Genomic DNA, 22,730 nt, shown 5'->3' with positions numbered 1-22,730 from the left:
ATGAAAAAAAAATTAAATTAAATTGAAATAAAACAGCACGCGCACCCACAAACATCCAAGTACACCCCATGGGGGAGGCGCCCCACCGCTTCGGAATCTCTGAGATATGGTATTCGAAAAAGTCAACGATGGAAATGTGATATGGACTCTGTCCATATCACATCTACATCGTTGTGATAATGACTCTGTCCATATGCATTTAACATACTATTAATCGTCAGTACTTCAAGTTTGCCAAGATCTCTTAAACAGACCAGTGCAAAGTATCTAAAATCATAAACTGTGGAAATGAAAGTTCCTTCGGTTAACAGGTGGAATATTTTAGTATTAGTATTATTTAGTGGTAAATGATGCAAGAAACTTATAAAGCAGCAACAAAAAAAAAAAAAAAAAACACTTCCCACATCACCTATCCAATAATTTGTCTAGTTCTTCCTTGAATTTATTCAAACTACCCATTTCCACAACAAAAGATGGAAGTTTGTTTCAACAATCAACCACCCGCTGGCTGAAGGCATATCTTCCCTAAAACCATCCGTCCTCAATTTGAATTTATACCTCCCTCATGGTAGTCTGAGCAAGAGGAAGAATTCCATCAGCACTGAACTCATTCAATCCATTCAAGGCCTTAAACACCTCAAACAGATTTCCTCGCAGGTGTCTTGTCTCCAGACGCTGCAGTTTGCCGAATGAAGCCCTTCTTGGTAGGACTACCCTTTTGTTCTCTTCACCAATCTCGTTGCCCTTCTCTGCAATCGTTTCAGCAGATCTATATCATTCCTAAAATGTGTGCAGTATTCAAGATGCGGCCTTGTAAAATAGGAGGTGATTATCCTATTAATCACCTCCTTGTCCCTGCTAGCAAAGTTTCTGTATATCATTGACGACAAAACCCAAGTATACGACATCAGAATTATTTTTTTGCATCCAGTTCATTTGTTACAGCATTATAGTATCCAATCAGATTGGTCAGACAAGATCGCCCCATAACATATCCACGCTGTGACTGTAATATAATTGCATTCCTGTCTAGATGATCTTGAATTACTTCTTTAAGCAGTGATTCCATTATTTTTCCTGAAACAGAAGTTAAGCTAGCAGGTCTGTAATTATTCATATTGCCTTTACCTTTTGATCCACTTTGTGAATTGGGGATATATTCGCATGTCTCCAGTCCAAAGGGACTTCCCCTGAATCCTCTCATAATTATGGCTAAAGACTTGGTTACTTCCTTGGCTGCGTTCCCCAATATAATTGGATAGATAGATTCCATCCACTCCAGGTGCCTTTTCAATGTTTAGCTTCAATAAGTTTTCTTCACCTTTCCTCTCAGTTATCACAAAATCATTTAGCTTTCTACTTAGAGTTTTATAAACTTCTGGTCCCTTTCACTTAAAGAATTCCTTATATGTGAATGTAGATGAAAAATATCTACTGAATTGTCAGCAAATTGAGCAGGATCATCAGCAGTTAAACAACTAACATCAAGTGGACCAAAGTGATTCAACCCCTTCCTTTCAATGCTAATTTAAGTAACGAAGTCCTTGATGCTTTTCTTCAGCAAAGACTCCTAGTAATCTGCATTATATTGCCTAATCTTCTTTGTGACTTAATATAGGCTAGTTTATGTCTACCATAGACCTCAGTATCATTTTTCTTCTCTGTCACAAGTCTAATCAGTTCATCTGACATTCATTTAGGTCTAAGCCTTGAACAGTATTTCTTCGTTGGTATGAAAAGCCTAGTAGCTTCTTTGATTACTTACCTGAATGCTTCCCATTTAGAATTTGCTGTTGATAACATCACTTGATCCCACTGCACACAATTTAAAAACTGTCTGAGACCACCGAAGTCACCAATACGAAAGCAGAAGCCTTTGCCCTTGACTGTAGTTGTCTTTAAGTAAATCCCATACACTGTGATCACTGTACAGTTGCTTGTTATACTCATCACACATTCCTACTATCATTTTTGTTTTCCCAGTGCTTTTGTCACACCAAATTCAACATTGGACTGGCGCCCATATCTACTGGATGCATTGCCTTAGATCAGGCTGTATATTATTATAGTTAGTAATAATTTACCGCATAGACCGTGTATTGTTCCCACCTAGGATATGCGAGTGAGGATTTACGCATAGTTCACAAGGACTTTGTTTATTCCCAAGAAAAGAATCAGCAAAACCATACTTCCTTCAAAAAATTGAAGTCTTTCAAGAAATGTATAAATATAAAATCAGTTAATTAATCTTTTTAATCATTTCTTTTTTATCGCTTACTTTCAGTAACAGATTTACATCCCATCCACAGAAATAAAATATTATTTCTTTTCATTTCTTTCTCTCAGGATTTTAGGCTTCCGCAGATCTCCTCCAGTTGTAGGAAGGGTTTTAAATATCACTTCAGAAATTTACTCCCTGGCCGATGGCGATTTGCTGAAGACTTTCTTTGTGTCTCCAGGTGAGATTCGTGTCCAATAACTAGAATCATTACAGAAAGTTACTCAGAATTGCATAAAGTGTACGCTGAAAGGACGTAATTTTTTTTAAGAAAAACGATGTTGCAGTTTCCTGATATTCCAGTATCAGATAAATGTAAAACGACATAATTACACTGGGATATAGTAAATAACGTGAAACACACAAATAATCAATCGCCATCAATTGTTTTAATAAGAAAATAAAATTTATTAAAACAATATGAAATGCTGGTTAAGTTAGAAGGTACCACCTTCCTGTATTTAGTTTGTAGGACAATGGCGCAAAGGTCTTCGCAAAAAAACTGCAGTGTGATAATGAAATTATTATTCACAATGGAATGCAGCACCGAAAGCACTCGCAAAGATTTATGCAAATTAGAAAAACATGCACCATTTGGAGTGTTGCCCTAATTCATCCAATTCGTGCATCTTTAGGTCATTTCTTATAATAAAAGGCTCGCTATCACTTAAATGCACGACAATTTTTACTCTAAAGACCACTTGCGTCACCCTCTTAAGATGAGAAGTAATACCTTGCAAATTAACAGGTATTTTATGGGTTTTTTTTTATTAATTTTATTTTGCTAAAACAGATGACTTTCATTTATCTTATAAACAACGCCCTTTTCGAAAAATGGTATAGTTTTTGAAACTGTTAAGAACACTTTCAATCCTGTTTGTTATCAGGAACCCTACTATAGAATTTATGGCATGAATTCTCAGTCACCATGTACATAAAAACGATCCATCATCAATTGCTGGTGATTCTTTTGCCAACAATTAAGCTGAGATCCATTAAGCTTCACTCAGACCTGTTAGAGTACGGACACAAACAACCCAGTAATCAACTTTAAAAAGCGATCACAAAAGTCGATAATTATCAATCCTGATAGGAAACTCTTGGAGTGGAACATTTAGAAACCGTATGCATTCCACAAGAAACTCATAACGACGGATAAAATTAGCAAAAAATCAAAACAGTTAGTAAATCTATTATTAAACCATTTAACATATCTTATCAAATCTTACGAAACAGTACAGACTACATTCAACCAGTCTGCACTGTTTGGTGTTCTTTTAAACATCTCGCGATGAATCCTCGTATGCAATTGCCGCAATATAATTTAAAAAAAAATGGAAATTCTGCATGGAGGGTGATGATAAATATTACATAGTCGTGCTTTCAAACAAGCATATCTCTTTCCTTGTTTAAATAGAAAAATGAAAGATGGCTCCTTCTTCAAAGTATAAAATCCTCCAGTTTAAATTTTGATGAATCGAATCAAAAATTTGCGTTAAGTGACTAAGAAGATTTGCTAGATAACGGTGAAGTCCATCTGGACATCAATTTTGGAGTGAAGTTGGCATCATCACGCTGCTAGCGCCACGACATGCGTAAACTGCACGCAGTGAATAGATCACTCTACAAAATATCACATCATTTTATGTCAAAAAACTGCCCTGTTTATCATTATCCAATATGGCAGCCTCGGCAGGCAGGGCTTGACATAAATATACGGAGAAATTAAGCGTTCAAAACATGCAGAATTGCTTTTACCTCGATAATACATAACTTTTCAATGATTCTGACCTTGCCCCCTGCAACAGTAACAAAAAAGCGCGAGGCTATCGCAAACAAGCCATAGTACAAGACGATGCCCAATTTTGTAGTGGTGCCAATTTTAGATCAGACCTGTTGTCATTCCTACAACCCATTTGGCCCGTTCAACTATCAACGGTTTGAAACCTTTAAAATTGCGAAAAAAAAAGTCGCATATTCACCACAAACCCCATTAAACATTTTTGTATGAAAAAAAAAAGAGAATAATATAACTTCTTGACATGTGGTGAATTATACATGAAGCTGCAAGAAATGGATCCCGTGTTCTGTTTGCCAGGGAATGGCTCGTGTGGACTTTAATTCACTTTATATTCAATTATGCTTTAATTTCATATAATTTTACATTGTACATTTTATTATAATAAAAATTTTGAATAAAAAATATAAAAATAAATCCCGTTTTTATCCTGGAACACGGTTTGTTTTCAATAAAAATCAATTCAGTACAATGGTCCACTTTACCCATGAGAATTTAATCTTCAATATATAAATTGTGTTAAATGCTTTGCTAGACATCGCATATCAATTCCAACTTTAAAAGGAATCATACTGATTCCCAAGGTCCTATGCAATATAAAATAAATAGTGGCGCATAAATAAAAACATATGCAGCCTGTTAGATAAAATTATATGTTCTAATGAGTATAAAATTATATATATGGTTAGTTATTTTAGAAAATATTTTTTCTTATTCATTCTGTGTATCCTCCTAGGAGATATTTAAATACGCGTACCTTCGGCAACCACAGAAATTACGATTGGAAAGAATTGATCCTAATTTCGGCTCGCCAGCAATGTGGAACCACATCTAATAATTCTTAAAGCAGGTCGCCCGTTTATAATTATGTGGTAGCTAATTGAAAGATTGCAGATCACACTGGATGTGACTCACGCATTGGAGGTTACGCTGTTAGGTTAGAATTAAAGCTTGAAGATAATCACGGAAACAGCGCGTCGTTATTAATTAAGACAACGGCAGTGTTGAGATCGAGCCTTTCCAACTATAAGAAAGGAAGCCATTTCTCATGACGGTCACGCATTTTGCGTGGCTTGACTCCCAATTAATTTTCCGATTAATATTATATACACCCTCTGTATGATATACAGTACATTTATCTGCAATGATCACTGGACAAGTACAGTGGTTTCATCACTCGTTTGGAGAGATCTGGATTCGATTCCAAATTCGATGCCATAATTCGATTCCAAATTATGGCATCCCCGTCGTATATAACAGTACCGTACATACAATATTACAGATAATACAATTTACGCTATCGTGCAGAAGATGAAGTACAGCCATTTAAATACGAGGGGGTATCAAAAAGTTCATACCCTGACCTAGACAAAACATCAGTAGGAAGATGTCGTTTTTAATATAAGTTGTCTGTAATATAAGTTCATTCCCATAGGTAATCTTACACCAGAGGTGGAGCCCGGAATCTAAGGAAGGACGCTATGGTTGACAAAGTGGAGTATCGAGCAGTGATCAAGTTCCTGCATTTGCAGGGCAAGAAAGCTCACGAAATTGACGAAGAAATGAAAGCTGTGTATGGGCAGAATTGTCCATCCTATGACACTGTAAAAAAGTTGTAACGGGAGTTCAGTGGGGTCGTAGAAGTGTCTTTGACCAGCCAAGAGAAGGAAAGCCATCAACATCCACAGACAGTGAGACGGTTGCAAACGGTTGAGCAGCTGGTGCTGAGTGACAGACGTGTGACAATTTTCATTTCATCGCAAATGCAGTGGGAATTAGTTGTGGGTCTGCCCACAGCATTTTACATGACCATCTGCACATGTCTAAGGTCTCCGCACGATGGGTTCCAAGATTGCTGACGCCTTTGCAGAAGCCGTTGTCACCACCAACTTTGTTTCCCAGTGCGGCTTCGAACTACTGCAGCATACTTCCTATTCTCCTGACCTAGCACCGTCAGACTTCTTGTTTCGAGAAATGAAGAAACCATTGCTTGGAGGCCCGCTTTGATTCGTCTCAGGAAGTCATCAATGAAGTGGAATCGTGATTTCAGGCAAAAAGTGCGGATTTCTATGATCAAGGCTTTAATTCTTTTCTATGTACTTAGAGAGTACATAGAAAAGGATTAAAGTTTCTGTGAAGTTTCACCTTTCTAGGGCTATTATTTCTAGGTAAGGGTACGAACTTTTTGATACCCCCTCGTATATGCAACAATGTCCGAAGTTCATCCGGCTCACAAAGATTAGAACTGCAGTCCATCCGCACATTTTGACAGTACAGGAGTAACCAACACAAGGAGTTGCTCAATTCCAATCCAGCAAGAACCGCACCCAGCAGCACAGGGAGATATTGATACGAACAGCGCAAGGAGCTTTCCAGTCCAGAAAGCGATAACAACACCCAGCACCACAAGGAGATGCTTAGACGATGATAACTTTCCTCTGTCTTTCAGATGTCAAGAATGATGTTGTTTAAGGGTAAGCAAACCACTGTAATCGGAACGGTACCGCACATCGTATGCTACCCTAATCATTTTTTTTTTTTTTTTTTTTTTTTTTGATTTGGTAGTTGTTGGCGCATCGGCTTCTGTGGCCATATTGCACCTCCCAAGGTTTTTGCAGTACTTTGATCCAAGCCCCAGGCGGGAATCGAACCCGCGACCTTTGGGTTGCCGGGCAGGTACTTTACCCACTCGGCTAGCCCGGTCGGCTCCCCTAATCAATTAAGTTCCGATGTCTAGAGGCGACTGATACGTATTCTGCCATTAGTTGGCCGATCTCATATGGAGGTAGTAGGGGATTTTTCCCGGCGAGTTATTCCGGGCTTTTCAACATGCACAACACGCAGATCTGCCGGTGAATACACATTTCTATGGCTGATGCGCCTAAACCCAAGAAGAACAACAAAACATCTACTACAAAATATGATAATCTTCTTGTATTCTCATTATGTGAATTGAACGGCATGTTGCAGTTTTTTGTTGCAGGTGGGATAACAGCGAAATTACAATAACCGAAGAAGCGCTGAAGGAAACATCTTCGAAACTCTATTAGCAATAAATAGATTCTGAACTTTACAGAAGTGTGACTTTCATTTCAAGCATTTTGTTCCTCTAACCTTCTGTGGCTGCCCTGGAGCATAAAAAGCTTCTTTCTTTCCTATTTTTTTAAATCTGCGATTCTTTATAAATGACGTTTGATCATGTGAACAATACCATGACTGCAAATACTGCTAGGGCAACCAGTTTATTTTTTTTCCAGTTCCCAGTGAGAATAATTAATTGTTCTGCCGGTTTCTCGAAAAGCGCTCTTCAAGATTACCAAAATTTGCATTTTTTTCTCCTCTCTCTCAGATCAATGGACCATACTTCAAACAACAGTGAATGCAAAAGCCATCCTTTCGGTTAAGGCGCTTAACAGCAAAGAAACAGAACCAGTACAAAGATAAAAGCGATTTTTCTTTCAGGATAATGCAAAACCTAACGTTGCTATTAGGAAGTCAACGAGAAGCTTGCAACATATAAGCAGTAGAGAAAGGGGCGAGGCTCTTGAACGTAACACAATGCAATTACGTGACGGGACTCCAGAAACTGACTGCAGCGACCTTGAACAACTCAGATGACAAATGGCTTCCAGATTAGTCTCTCTTTAGGGCACTAGGGCTAATGAAAACTTTCCCTGTTAGGTACAAATCAATTTTTACGACTCGCCTCCCCGTTATACTACTAATGATACTCTTTCTTTCTTTCTTTCTCTTACAGCTAATAATCTCTGTTTCCATGGTAAGTGCAGCTACTACTGCGACACATCGCACGCCATCTGCGGACATCCCGACACGTTAGAAGGGAGCTTTGCGGCTTATCTTCCTCCCAAAACGCTGGCTCCTAGGAAAGTTTGGCGTAACCCATGGAAACGGTCTTATCACAAACGTCGAAAAGCCGCTTGGGAAGTAAATAATGACTATTGTAAATATGTGAAGAGAAAACCCCCGTACGACGAAGGTCGGAGACTGCCTGATCTCATGGACATGGCTGTTCTAGATTTTTTAATTGGTAAGTGTCTCAAAATGTTTCATCCTTTTGTTTTTGAGCTGTTCGTTCATCACCCCAATAAACAGAATCTCCCAACGGATGCAGTCACTAAGCAACACCAGGCGAATCGGCAAGGTTACTAATGGAGTATTTCATTGGCCAAGCAGAGCAACAGTACCCCTAAAGCATGACACAAATCAAGAAGAGGGAATTGGTTGGGATATTCATATTTTAAATCAGGGTAGGGCAACCTGTATTTGCGAACGTGCGTGTTCCGGCCCACGGTCGTTTTCAAAATATTATAATAAACGGCTCTCCGTTTATTATATATATTTTTGAATTAATGGCAAGAAATTAAGCTCGTCAGAGATATTGTCTTCTTTGAGGAAAGTGCCCAAAGATCATGGACCAAATTTGACTCCGTCACACTCCATTAATAGGGAAAGATTCAGTATTAACAAATATATACACTATGTACAATCAATTGGCAAGTCCAAGTTGGCTTCAACAGTTCACCGGACAATACAAGTCCAAAAGGAAAACCACTGGAGTAGTTTTTCCAAGGACAAAAAAGAAGAATATTCAGAGGCAGCAGAAATCCGAAAGTAGTTCTAATATAAAACAAATCATCGTTAGCATCTAATAGAAGTAGTCACTGTGGGAAGTCGTAGTTAGAAGTAACTTTTCAGTACACCTGAGGTATATAAAGAGTCACAAGAACAACAGTGTATCTTGAGTTAACTGATCGAAGTTCATCTCTCCTTTGGAAGACACGTGTAGCAAATGTATTAAGAGCATTAAACGCAACCTGAGATTGAACAAGTAAGGATTTATATTCACTAGTGAAGAGGCCTACGATCAGTTGAAGTTCTTGTCCATAGTCCAAATGGTAGTGACAATGAAGTAAGATATGATCCACCTTCTCTTCAGCCCCACAAAGACAAAGTGCAGTAGGAGACAGTCCCAATTTAAACAGTTTACTATTAATGCTGCCATGACTTCAGAGTCATGGCCCCTCCGTAGCCAGGTGGGCAGGAGCATTAGTGCGTAGCACACGCTTCTTGATTAGACCGGGGTTAGAGCCCGTGACCACCAAATACGGAGGATGCGGAAAGGTCAGCGAATGACCACCGCACATCCTCGTAGCAATATGTCTTTAGTTGCTAATGCTCCTAAAAATCAAATAACAACAACCTCAGAGTCGCAATACAGCGTTTTTCGGAAAACCAACAAGAAAGCAGCTCTGAACTTGAAATATCTCGGAGTTCTGTTCTACAAATGCTTCAATTGGATTCGAAAATAATTTTTTTTTTTTTATAAACAAATAATTATTCTGTTTCTACTCCTGGACCACTGCATACAGTCAGAGGAGAGCATAAGGTAGAGAAAAAATACAAGAACATTACCGTATTTAGCAGTTACGTGCGATTGAACCACGGCCATTCAAACGGGTATGCTTTGTACCCTCGCTCTTGACCACCCGACTACAGCAGTCGATTATGTTCCCACGCAAGATTACAGAACTTCGTAAATTTTCCAAAAATGATAAGCAGAAAAGACCCAGGTTCGCTGCGTGGGCAGAGGGGAGAAATGTAGCGCTACAACATCTCATTTTTAGATGAAACTGATTTTTACTTGGGTGGCCTATAAAGAAGCATAACGTACGGTTTTAGGTACACAGAACCTCCCTTCCGGTTTCATGAAAGAAATAACCACGGAGAGTAAGTGGCTGTGTGTGTGTGTGTGACAGTTCTGTCAAAGCATACCATCAGTTTCTTTCTTTTTTTTTTTAAGGAGAGATTTTATCATCAAAAAACGAGTATTAAGATTGTGTTTCAAAGTTCAATAGCTAAAATTCTAATCATTCTGTTATTTTTTTAAATAATATTTATCTGTGTTTCAAAAGATTTATTTTTAAAATCTATGTTTATATTTGTTATTATTCCTATTATTGAAATGAGATGTCATTTATATAAAAAATATCATTAAAATGATTAAAAATATCAATGGGAAACCTGTGCTTAGTCATGTTTCTTGTCCGAGGTCGGATGATTGACAAGTATACCCTCAAGTCCTCCTCCAATGTTTAAAGCCGCGACCTGCTCTTCATTGTGTTCAAAGCAGAAAAACCAGCCTCACACAGATACGATGTGGAGAAAGGAAGGAGTGCTTCAATCGCCTTCTTTGTGATAATGGAGTACTCCTGTCGGAGCGACAACCAGACTGAGGCCATATCTGTTGATGAGTGCTTTAATTTCAGTTCTCTACAGTTTCTTATTTCCATCAACTCATCTTCTGCAACAGTTAATTCTGCCGATTCGAACGCACTTAACACAAACGGATCTTTTATCCAGTCCAAGGAAGATACATAATTATTGATTCCCTTAAGGGAATCAGTAAAATGAACGAGGGAGCTATATTTTCATTGGCAAAAAGAGAAGAACTAGTGGGCACAAACACAAAATTTTGGTGAGTAACAGGAGGCTGTATATCATGAAGTTTACTTTTGGGCAGCGTGATGTAGATCATTGGAATGAATTTCTTGCAACTGTGGAGGAGATGGATAGTATGATAAAGTTCAAAGTAGAATTGGACAGGCACCTTTTGGCAATGGGAAGGGTATGGATGATGGATTTTGGGAGAGGGGCTGCAGATGCAGAGAAAGCTCCCTCCCTTTAGCTATTTAATACTAGTAATCCATTTCACTACTCTAGTTTTCTTGCAATATTATTTTTATTCTTTTGAAATATAAATTTTTCTACCAGCAACTGGCACTTCCAAAATGATTCGCTCTTTCTCTTTCTATTTTCCCCCTCCTTATTTTAACTGAACAGTTATTAACCCTGATTGATCAAATCCGAAATCGATGCTTGTTTATTATTCCACGACCAGTGTTTGAAGATTAGACTTACTGTAACTTATACGGGCGGGAGGATAATGGACAAGTACCCATAATTTCTATTACACAAAACTCTGAAAGCCACTCTTCAAAATGCTTGATGTTGTTCAAAAGGTAGCCATAAATTTCATAGATGACCCACGCTCTTTCCGATTCATTCCTCTCCTCCCAATACAGGTCGCATTCTGCTTTTTGTATGTGTCCTGTCCGAATTGGTAACTTTTCTTCATTTTCATTTCTTCTGCTTCTGCTCTTGGAACAACTTGTCTTCAAGTGTGCTCATGCGTGTGTCGTGTGAAAAGTGCAACTTACAGATATTAAAGTACGCTATTGACATGTTTCCTTCGTCTTTTCGCATCTTGAAGCCAATAATATTCGACTACTAGAGGTTAAAACTTTTCGTATTTCGAATGGTCATACAAAATTAGAGCGTAAGTGTATACCAATCGATATCTTTGGAAAAGATACATGAGACGCAATAGCGTAAAGATAAGTGTACCGTAATATTAACCACGTTCGATCGTGAAGGATGAATGAGCCCATTCAGTGTGTATTTTACTAAAGCTGCCAATTATAGAACTCGTCAAGGACCTGGTTCATCCGGATGAATCCAACCATATTAAAGTTGGTAAAATGTAAGTGGTGAGAGCGCGTGTGTGGAAAGGATGGGCGGGGAATCATTCGACGAGTCTAATGTCGAAATCATCTGATGTAAGATAATTATTTTCAAGTTATATCGCGCACGAGATGACCGGTATATTATTAAGAGTTATCAGCTTGGGACTTTCAATTTTTTTTGCCCTAAGTTTCATTTTATTTTTTCAGAAATTCTGTGAAAAATTAAAATGAAATCAGGGCAAAAAAAAAATTAAAAAAATAATTGCCATTGTCCCACTTAATTTATTTTTAATTATTAGGAATGAAAATTATGCATCTAAAAAAAAACTGGGGTTTCTCCTTCGAAATCTTCTCTATCATGGAATATTGTTCCCACGTATGGGGCCTTGCCGCCAAAATCTCTCTCAGGTTTCTAGACTCCATTCCAGAGAGGGCAGTTAGGTTAATTAATGATCCATCTCTAACAAAGTATCTCCACTCTCTGTCTCATGGACGTTCTGTTTCTGCGATTGTTTTTCTATAGATACTTCCATGGGCACTGTTCTTCTGAGCTGGGGTCTATAATTCCCGCTCTCTTCCAATCCGAACACGTGCCGCAAACCAGTCAACATCCTTTTACTGTCCAACTTCAAACCCACAGAACCAACTTTACTTCTTCGTCATTTATTTCTCCAACTTCCATTTTCTAGAACAACCTCCCTTCGTACGTATTTCAAGTCTAATGCTAACAATATCTTCTTTCAATCCACGCATACTTAGTACTATAGGCTCTAATACCTTTCGTTCTTGGGGTTTCATAAAAAAAATTACACACACACACACACTGAGTTTGAATTTTTTAAATTTTATTGGCGCATTAGCAACTACGGCTATAATGCGCCACACTGAGTGATCACTGAATTATGACCACCTACCTAATACTTCGTATATCCTCCGTTTGCCCACAGTACAGCAGCTATCCAACATGGCATTGATTCAACAAAATGTTGGAAGCGTTCGGGAGGTATGGCCAACCAAGCTGTGTGTAATACGGTCAGCAATGCAGGTATGGAGGTGATTGGTGTATCTAGACGTCTGATATGCCTTTCCATAATGTCCTACACGTGCTCTATGGGATTGATATCGGTGGAGTTCGGAGGCCAGTCGATATGCTGGAAGTCAGAACTGTGTTCCTCAACCATTCCTGCAAAACAAGTTCCCGATAGCTCGGCGCATTGTCATCTTGGAAGTCACCATCGCCATTCGGGAAAAAGTGTAATATAGCCGGGTGTACACAGCCAGCAAGCAGTTGACGATAGCGGAGACCAGTGATACGTCGTTCCACATGCACCAGGGGTCCAAGTTCCTGCCAATGAAACATGCCCCACACCATGCAACCGCCTCCACAAGCCTGCACTTTTGATACCATGCATGATGGATGAAGAGCCTCATGTTGTTGACGCCAAATCCGTACACGACCATTCGACCAGCTGGACTCATCCAACCAGCACACCTTCTTCTAGTCCTCTAACGTCCAACTTGCATGCTCTTTGCACCAGGCGAGTCTTTTACGCCGATGAATCTTGGTTAAGAGAGGATGCCGTAGGGTCGTCTGCTGGTATAGCCTATACGTGCGAGCGTTCGACGCATGGGCATGCCAGATATTGTTCCGGGTTGGCCCATGTTGTATTGGATAGTCAACTCTTCAACAGTGCTGCACCTGTTCGCCTGTACGAGTCGTCGGACCTGGCGCTCACTTCTAACATCAACCTTTCGCTGATCCTTGCAGCTTTGCCGTCGGGTCGTTCTTTGACCATTTTGATGCCAGACCTGGTACACTTTAACTACAGCGGCTTTCGGACACCCCAGCAGTTTAGCCGTTTGGGAAATCGAGGCACCAGCTCGTCGAGCACCCACAATTCGTCCTTTATCAAAGTCCATAAAACCTTCCTTTTACCCATCACGCTCGGAATTTTACTACCTACTGAACCTTATATATGCTACGAAGGTCGACTAACTGCGCACTCTCGTGCCTCAAGTGGTCAGTTTTCATAGGGGTGGTCATAATTCTCTGATCACTCAGTGTATTTATATGTATATATACACTGTATATATACATACAGGGTGATTCACTACCAGTGCGACAAACTTGCAGGAGGTGTAGGGGGCACAAAGACGAATCGGAATCACATAGCACTGCAGGGTCCGAAATGCCTTCGTCATGCGGTAGAGGACGTTGAACGGGAGGTCGCGTGAACAGCGATCCCGCTGGAAGTCAGCATTTGCGAGCCGTTTCTGTTGAAGAAACCAAGTAGCAAAAGTCCTGCGGAGTGGATAATCCGCATGCTTCAATGATTGGACGCATTGCAGATGGTATGAACTCATTTGGTTTGTTGATAGTATCCTCCATACAGTGAATTGGGAAATACCCAATCGTTGGCCTATCGCTCGAGTACTCGTACTCGGATTGCCTTCTGCAAGACGTAGGACATTCTCCTCATTGTCTGGCGTCCTCGTCGTTGGCTCTCGATTCATGGTACCTCTCGTGAAACAACCAGTCTCACGTAACCTTATGTGCACACGTGCGAAAATCGTATGATGAGAAGCACGCCTGTGCGGGATACGTTCCTGGTACAAGCGCAGAGCGGCGCGCCCGTTACAGTCCGCAGCTCCATACGCGAGGTGCATGTCGGTCAGTTCAACGTTTGAATACTCGTCCATCCTACTGCCTCGAGAACCGGTTCGCAAATGCTGACTTCCAGCGGGATTGCTGTTCATGCGACCTTCCGTTCAACGTCTTCTACCGCATGACGAAGGCATTTCGGACCTTGCAATGCTATGTGATTCTGATTCGTCTTTGTGCCCCCCACACCTCCTGCAAGTTTGTCGCACTGGTAGTGAATCACCCTGTATACAATGGGGGACAAAAAAGCTGCATCACCTTAACAAAAGTAAAACATAAGATATTGTTTGATTACAGTCATTTTGTTTGTCACAAAGCAAAGTATTGCGTCAGATAACGCTTCTATTGCATCAGACAGTAATTGCAAGGTATTGCATTAGCTCTATAAATGCGGCGTTGGAAGGGTATACACGCTCATTAGTATCCTGTTTTGCTGAGGTGTAAGCACGAGGTGTACATATGTTCAGTTGGGGCCAAGAAAAAAAGTGTAGCTGTCGCTCTGTCCCAGGATGGGCTTTCTACGCCTTAACAGAGTGACTACGTCTTCCAAAAAATCAATATTTGAAACCGTTACGTCTTCGTAATTGCCATGCTAGTGCTCCTGATCTAAAACTGTACTTTGAGATGGCCTCTGGTGTTGAAACAAGTGCACGAATTATCCAAACACAACCTTCGAAATGTCATATGCATGCCTATCGGCCCAAAAAGAAGCCTTTGTTGACCCAACAAATGAGGAAGAAGCGACTTTCTTGGGGCTAAAATTCATGTTTCATGGAACTAAGAGCAATGGCACACATCTTTTCTGACGAATCGAAATTCAACCAGATGGCTCGGATGGAAAGCAATATGTAAGAAGGCGAAAATCGAAGGCATACATCCTGACTGCATAACACCGACTGTAAAGTTCCCCACCGGTGAGATGGTCTGGAGATGCATAAGAAGCAAAGGGGTGGGGCGAATTAAGTTTATTAACGGAAAAGTGAATGCAGAAACCTACACTGCTATCCTGGAGGAGTGCCTGAAACCCGTTATTAGGGATCACCACACAGACAGTCCAAAACTGAATTTTTCAACAGGATTCAGCACCTTGCCACACAGCAAAATTAGCAAGTTTTATGCTATTTAGATTTAATCATGTGTTTGTCTTCTTATCTCAAAAAGCTTAAAACATACTTACACCAAAGTTTTCCCTCGTTTTTCTCCCTTAAAGTGCAGTCATACTTCAGAAATTCTGGCATTACAGTGGTGGACTGGCCCGGCAACAGTCTAGATTTGATCCCTATTGAAAATTGCTGGTACACAATGTGGTCTAAAATTGCTAAGAAGAAGCCAGCAAGTAAGATTCAGCTGCAGGAGAGCACTGTAAGGGTGTGGTTGTACCACGAAATTGGGCAGCTGTATATCCAGAAATTGATTAACTCTGTGCCAGATCGTTGCAAGACTGTAATTGCAGCTCGAGGAGGAACAACAAAATATTGAGGACTTATTTTGCTGATTTACAGTACATAATACTATTACGTTAACTTGTCATTTCAGTTTGTACACTTTTTTTTTTTTTTTTTTTTTGTTAGTTGTTGGCGCATCGGCTTCTGTGGCCATAATGCACCTCCCAAGGTTTTTCTACTACTCTGATCCAAGCTCGAGGCGGAATTCGAACCTGCGACCTTTGGGTTGCCAGGCGGGCGCTTTACCCACCTGGCTAGCCCGCTCGGCCAGTTTGTACACGTAAATACAATAAGATGTATGTTTGGTTGTCATGCTTGCTATTTGCATGATTTCTCATATTTCCATTAATTACGCATTTTACCCTTTGGGAAGATATTTATGGCAATTAGGTATATCAGGTGGAGTCTTTTTATTAGATTTCATTCGCAGAAATATATATCCCATCTAACAAATGCATTTCGAACATTTCTGCAACCCACAATGCAGCGCAAAATACATTATTTGCAAAATTCACAAGTGATGCAGTTTTTTTTTTTATGCCTGAAGTCCACCTGCTGTTTGATGAGACTGCAATAACATGAAACTGTTTCCAGGAGGATAATTCCTTCTTTCAAAGTGCTTTTTAATTGAAAGCGGTGCAATACAAAAGCAATTGGCCAAAAAGTGAAGTTGTCCCCGGGTAAGATCTAAGACCGCCTGAAAAAGTTTTTCAGAAATAAAGTTGTTCAGTCTATTCTATTTTACTGTACACATTTTCATAAGCATTGACTATTATGAGCTGCATTTTGATTAAAATACCAGAAACAAAAGAGAAAATTTGCCGAAAATAAAATTGCGCTTCATTGTAAGGGGTTTAGTATAACTTACTTTATTTGATAAGGGCTGATGTGTAATGTTATTAATACCATCGAGAACGTAAGACTCCATAAAATAATGAATAATAATTACAACAACTGAAATCTTACAGCTGTTTTACAACCCTTACAGCTGTTTTTAACACCTTCAACAAAAGATAAATTTATAAAATGTCACCATCAAAAATTCCTTGTTCAGCTGTCACACCATTCCTGCCATTGTCTTTTTTCTTGTCCTTCGAACATTTTGGTGCATCGGGTTCTCAGACCTCAGTGAGCCAAGTTTTTATGGTATTCCAGCTGCAAAAGTGTGCTCGAATCCCGATTCGCATGCTATCCGGACTAAAACCCCTGGAATAACTCTGGACCGGCTAATTATAGCTCGGATTAAAGGTCTTTAAGAATAAGAAAACGAGAGAAATCCTTGTTCCTGCGGGATTTGAATCCAGACCTCTCCAAACGAGGGACAACTGGCAAAATCATTACGTTATCATGGAAGACTCCACCACTGCCATACTAGTTGCTGAAACTAATTCACCATGAAATGCTTTGAGCGTCCTCCTCTGCGAAAAACGTGGACTACTGAAAAAGCTTGAAAATTAAGGTAATAAATGGTGACTGTAAGATTAATCAAACGCGTAACTTCCATTTCGTCGATGTGCTAAACCACTGAGCATAAGATAAGGAAAAAGTTCGCAGATTGCACGTTACGTTTTTCTTAGCGTATCATTACGTAGTGCAGATGATTGCAGAGTAAACCGCTATTTCGAGAAGTAGCCAGTAGATGACAGCACCAAAAGCTGAAGTCTTGAGACGTGTCAGGGTCACATTGCATAATGGAGCCATTATAACTAGTTTCGATCTTTCATTCAAAAACCGATCTTTCATTACACCTAAGTTACTTACACTTCGTAGCCTTAGCAACCTCATTGAAATTCTATCCAGTCAGCTGTTGTGACTCACGACACCGAAGAAGCATTGAGACTTTGAAAATATACTCATTTTCAATTTTTTAAAGGTCTTCAAATAAATGGAGTAAAATAATCGTTATCTCAAAGTTACTACTACTTTTCTATCAGAGAAACTCGAGTTTCCCATCCCACAAAAAATGAAAACCAGCCAGAGTACAGACAGTTTGCAGATATAAATACAATTTAGTTGCCTTTGTGAAAATTCTAGACAACCCAATACTCGCTCTAAGGCAATGGCTTTTACTCCTTATAAGGACTAATTAATGTTTAAATTCTGTATTTTAGTCCATAAACCATTTCCTCACAGAAGATGCACATACGGTTTCCTGTAGGGTGTGTTCATTACGATTAAACTGGTTTTAAGACACGATGTACTGGAATTCAGTTATGAATGTCAAGTGTAAATACTTCTCTAATTCCTCCTGGCCCATAAGCGCGTTAGGGGGAATTAGAGAAATGACATTGATAAACAATAAATTAGATATTATGCATCATTATTAACAATATTTCATTCACTTTTTTCATACGCAGGTAATATGGACAGACATCACTACGAGACTTTCAGGATCTTCGGAAATGACAGCTTTCCTCTTCATCTAGATCACGGTAGAGGGTTAGTAGTAAGAAGTTGTCCTCTTAATTTTTATTTCTCAATTTTAATGAATTTTATTGAATTTGGTAAAAGTAATGTTTTGCTATCCTTAACTAATGAAGTATTTGTTTTCTTCGAAAACAAAGCTTTATAATATACACGACTTCACTTCGTCCGATTCTGCGCTCTCGCGCATAGCACACTGCCCATAAAGCACAGTCCTCCCCACACCGACTGGAAATTCTTAAATTCAAATTCCGTCAATGACTCGAGGAATTTTTATGGGCCTTTTACACAATGTGGCTGAAGTAAATCCTAGATGAAGTTTGCATGTTTTTTTCCTCTTGGAACTCCGGTTTGTTTTCGTCCAGTAAACAGAGCGAAGAATACACTTGAGGTACGATATACCGACGCTTCCTAGCCTTAGTTCCTTTGGAGTCTTAACACACAAACTAATCTTAGCATTATTTCTGACAACTACTCTGTTCATGCTGACTTACCTTACTATTTATCGAAGTAACTTTATATTAAGTGAGACACATTTTAGTGTCTAAGAAAAGTTCTGCTGTTTAGCAACCTGTCATCTTCAATCTCGCCGAACGTGAAGTTCACCAACTGTGTCAAAGTAATTTAATGTATTTTTAGTAACATCTAAATGAATAGAAAGATATTAGTTTATGATCAAAGCACCACACAAAGTCACGTTCAACGTTGAAGAGAACGAAACAGGGATTTAATTAGAGCGTGTTTGAAGCATGTTGGAAGGACTAGGAATTCACTTCGCCGATTACTTATTCTCGAGTTTGCAATCTAGTGTTCTCTGAATCAACTCTGTTTTGATGTTTTCCGGTGAAGCAATATGCAACTGACACATGACTCAGTTTCCTGCACATGATTCTTGTCAGACCACAAAATTTTCTAAAATTGCAAACTGTTTTACTTTGGAGAAATGGCTCGCTGTCGTTTTTGAATTTAGTTCTACAACTTTCACAAAACTCTTGAGTGTTCGCGAGTTCCTAATTGGATTCCCTTAAATAACTTATCTTCGCAATATATCTATTCTCGGACAGTTGTATCCGTCATCCTTGATAGTACAGTGGTTTCGCTACTTGTCAACTCCTTTAGAGGGGTCTGGGTTCGAGTCTCGTAAACGACTAGAAGAATTTCGAGAAGCTTCTTTAATTGAGGCTGTAGTTAACGATTTCAGACTGAGATTTACAATTTTCCATTTGTCAGTTATTCCGGATGTTTCAGCCGGCACAACATGCAAAATCGGCTGGTGAACATACACTTATAGACATAATACACGGTGCACAATATGATTGATGCGCCTAAACTTTACAACAACAGTGAGAAGTCGTCAAAAAGAAATCTCAGTGGCCAAATTATATCAGCGAATCAAATGTCATGTAAAAATACATACGAATGTAAAATAAACGGTTTAAATTTAACCTTTGGACCAGCGTATAATTTTAGTGTATATTTTTTTAATTAAAAACCATACTGCTGCAAAGGTTGAAAAATCGCAAAAATTCAAAATAATCCAGTATTCTCTTTATTATAGTTCACATTTTACAGTTATTTGGTACTCTAGTTATAAGTATAACTGAAAATAACTCACATATTTGAAAGAAAACTTTTATCTTTACTAGGTTTGGGAAATCTCACCACGATGAAATGTCAATCCTTTCCCCTATCTACCAATGCTGTCTCATCCGGCAATCTACCTTAAAGAAACTTCTTGACCTTCACCTTGGAGACCAAAAACTAAGTTCGCTGATGCAACAATCCTTGAAAGCTGATCCAGTCTATCCGGTACTTACAGATGCCCATTTGGAAGCTCTCGACAGGAGATTAGAAATCATCTTGGAAGTTGTGAGGAACTGCTTAAAAGACCATAGGGCAGACGAAGTTATCATGTACGACATTGTGTGATAATCGACATAGTGAACTGGCAAAGAAAGGACACGTTAATGGTGCTGTGCTGGAGATGTCTGTGGTGAACGGGTATAGGTGAGCAAAAATCTTTAGGACATCGTTCACCGTAAGTGCAGTAAGCGACATATCTCACGAGTAGCCAGTCAATGGATTACTGGTTCCTCAAGGAGTAACAAATTATTATCGGCTTTACGAATACCAAAGTTTAGAAGAGTTAAATGTGAAATATCATATCGCTGTTTTCTAAAAGTTATACGGGTCATGTGGACGTCTTATCTTTCCTCGCAGTATCGGAGACTGTAAATAAGTGTTTAGAAAACAAAATCTATCCACGTATACATATCTAAAAATTATATCGCTGGTTGGACAACAACGCAAATATATTGGTGAAGTTAAATGTATAACGCAACAGTTCATCGCCATGAGCTACGCGGTGTTCCTTATATTGAGTATGTGAAGCTAAACATATGGTGAAACGCCATTTCGAATTATTTATGGCGTCAGTAAATAAGACTGCACAAAATTAGGTGAAAATCATTACCAATAATTTAAGGCGAGTTATTTTGAGTTGCTGGCAGACGAACATACAGATTAAAATGAAACATGACCAATAAAGTTATCATTTAACTATAAAACTAATCTCTATGCGCAACAGCACAGAGATAAGTTTTATAGTTGTGTTCCTATTGTGGCAATTATCAAAAGAATCCCCCCCCCTCCTTAGATCTCTAAGGGACAGTTCGTATAAATGTCTCAGAATTATATATTCTCTCCTGTCACTGAACATATCGAACACTTTATAGTACTACTTTTGATTTTTCTTGATAATTCTGAACGAAATGGTCGAGTAGGTTTAAATATAACTTTGCGAGCAATTTTACGAAAACCTGTGTCGAACTGCCACTCGCGTACTCTATTCCAGTGCCTTAGGCCAAAGGTTGTGCGAAAATTTTCGGATCCATTGCATCGAGGATTCTCATCCCACTGATGAAGTAGAATTTTTTATGAGCAGTAGATGTATTTATTATAAATATAACGCGGAACATTTTTACCATAAGCTTGAACTTTAAAGCTTTTTCCAACTACTGCGAACATAAAAATATAAGATTTTTAGAATTTAAAAATGTCAGCGTTTAATTTTACAAAACTATAATTTATAGAAAATAGGAGCTTTATTCAGAACTACGAAGAAAATTTGAATTAGAATCCTAATTTTCTTTGACAAGTTATTTGATACTTTGATATATCCAAAGGCAATCTGAAACTAAAATCAAGATGGAAGTGACGCAATAAATAAAAACATTTTTTAGTTTGCATTTTGAGACACATCGTCGGGAAACGTAGACTAAGCTGAAACTTACCAACAAGTTCTGAAACTTTTGGTAATAGTTAAAAGAGTTTTATTAGTCGAAACAGAATTAAAATGGCGACAGTACATATCAGTATTTGTAATATCTTCCTTCCCCTCTACAAACACATCGGCTAAAAATGAATATCCGAAATAATAATTCCAAAACTTTTGAATATTACATTTCATTTTATACTACATTTTAATTCTATATAAAAGCCACGTTTAAGGCTCATTTTGGAGCTCTATAAATAACAAATTTTATTTGACTACGTTTCTTTTGCATCGAAATGACGTGGCAGTGGGGAGTTCCATGTATAATAGTGCAGTCCCAAACGCTGTCCCCCAGATGTATGGTGCTACAAAAGTTCCACAGTTAGAAAGATATCTAAAATACAATTTCTCTAAACCACATACCTAATATACAAGATCTAGATAAAATCTTATTAATATAGATATTTTTTATGAACTTTCCCTGTGCTGGAGTATGGTGCTATCTTTAAAATGGTTACCTTTTGAATATCTTCAAAAGATTTGGATTTTTTTTTATACTGAAGATTGTCTTCGACAAAATAGTAAATTAACTCACTTTTATCAAATATACGAGTACGGGTGCTTTCTGTGAGTTGTATAATGTTCAAGATCGACGAAGTTAAACTTAATGGTATTTTAATATCAAGAAATTCTCTTTATTTCAGAATATTTATGAATGACGACTATAAGCATCGATTAAACATTAGCGGCAATGACTAAATCAGGATTTTGAATAAATAAAGTTCAAACACTAGCTAAAAAAAAAAAAAGTTGAGTTACTTAAAGAATACGATAGGTGCAGACACATTATTATTTGTGTGTGGGTAGCTCTTTCTAGAGTCATCTACTTTGAAAGTCGCTGAAACGACGAGATTTCTCCTTATTGTACGAAAACCAATCCGGTTTAAAACGAAATAAAACAAAAGCGAAAACTTAAAGCAACAATTATTTCACATTCAGAGCTTAACTCCATGTTAAGGCCTCGCTTGTAATATTTCAAGTTCCTTGAAAGTTCTGTTTAAAGATCCTTTTGCGCATTATGTGTATGGAAAGGATATGGATGATGCTTTTTACAGAGCTTCCCCTTCTCCTCTTTTCTAAAAACGCCCTAAATTAGTTACTGGTTTATGCAAGCTAAAGGCAAACAATTTTAGCTAATAAGAAGCGAAAAAAAAAATATAAATATTTCAATTCGCTCAAAAAAGAAAGCTTTAAAATTTCCAGATATACACAACTGTGAATACCAAGAGCATGCAGACGCTTTCA

General features: G+C 38.6%; 1 protein-coding gene across 1 annotated transcript in view; it reads left to right on the top strand.

Moving 5' to 3' along the window:
* Nucleotides 1-21,170, top strand: part of LOC150083199 (extracellular serine/threonine protein CG31145) — a 197,429-nt gene extending 176,259 nt beyond the window's left edge. The window contains exons 7-10 of the mRNA XM_090377902.1: nt 2,347-2,459; nt 7,834-8,124; nt 18,085-18,166; nt 19,798-21,170. Coding sequence (XP_090234028.1) covers nt 2,347-2,459; nt 7,834-8,124; nt 18,085-18,166; nt 19,798-20,080 — 769 coding nt within the window. The 3' untranslated portion in view covers nt 20,081-21,170. The remainder of the gene's footprint in view (nt 1-2,346; nt 2,460-7,833; nt 8,125-18,084; nt 18,167-19,797) is intronic.
* Nucleotides 21,171-22,730: the final 1,560 nt, after the last annotated feature.

Source organism: Mastigoproctus giganteus, chromosome 7, assembly GCF_048544385.1.
Source record: "Mastigoproctus giganteus isolate SK-2022 chromosome 7, ASM4854438v1, whole genome shotgun sequence".
Classification (NCBI taxonomy): domain Eukaryota; kingdom Metazoa; phylum Arthropoda; class Arachnida; order Uropygi; family Thelyphonidae; genus Mastigoproctus; species Mastigoproctus giganteus.
This window is presented reverse-complemented; position numbering and strand designations above follow the sequence as displayed.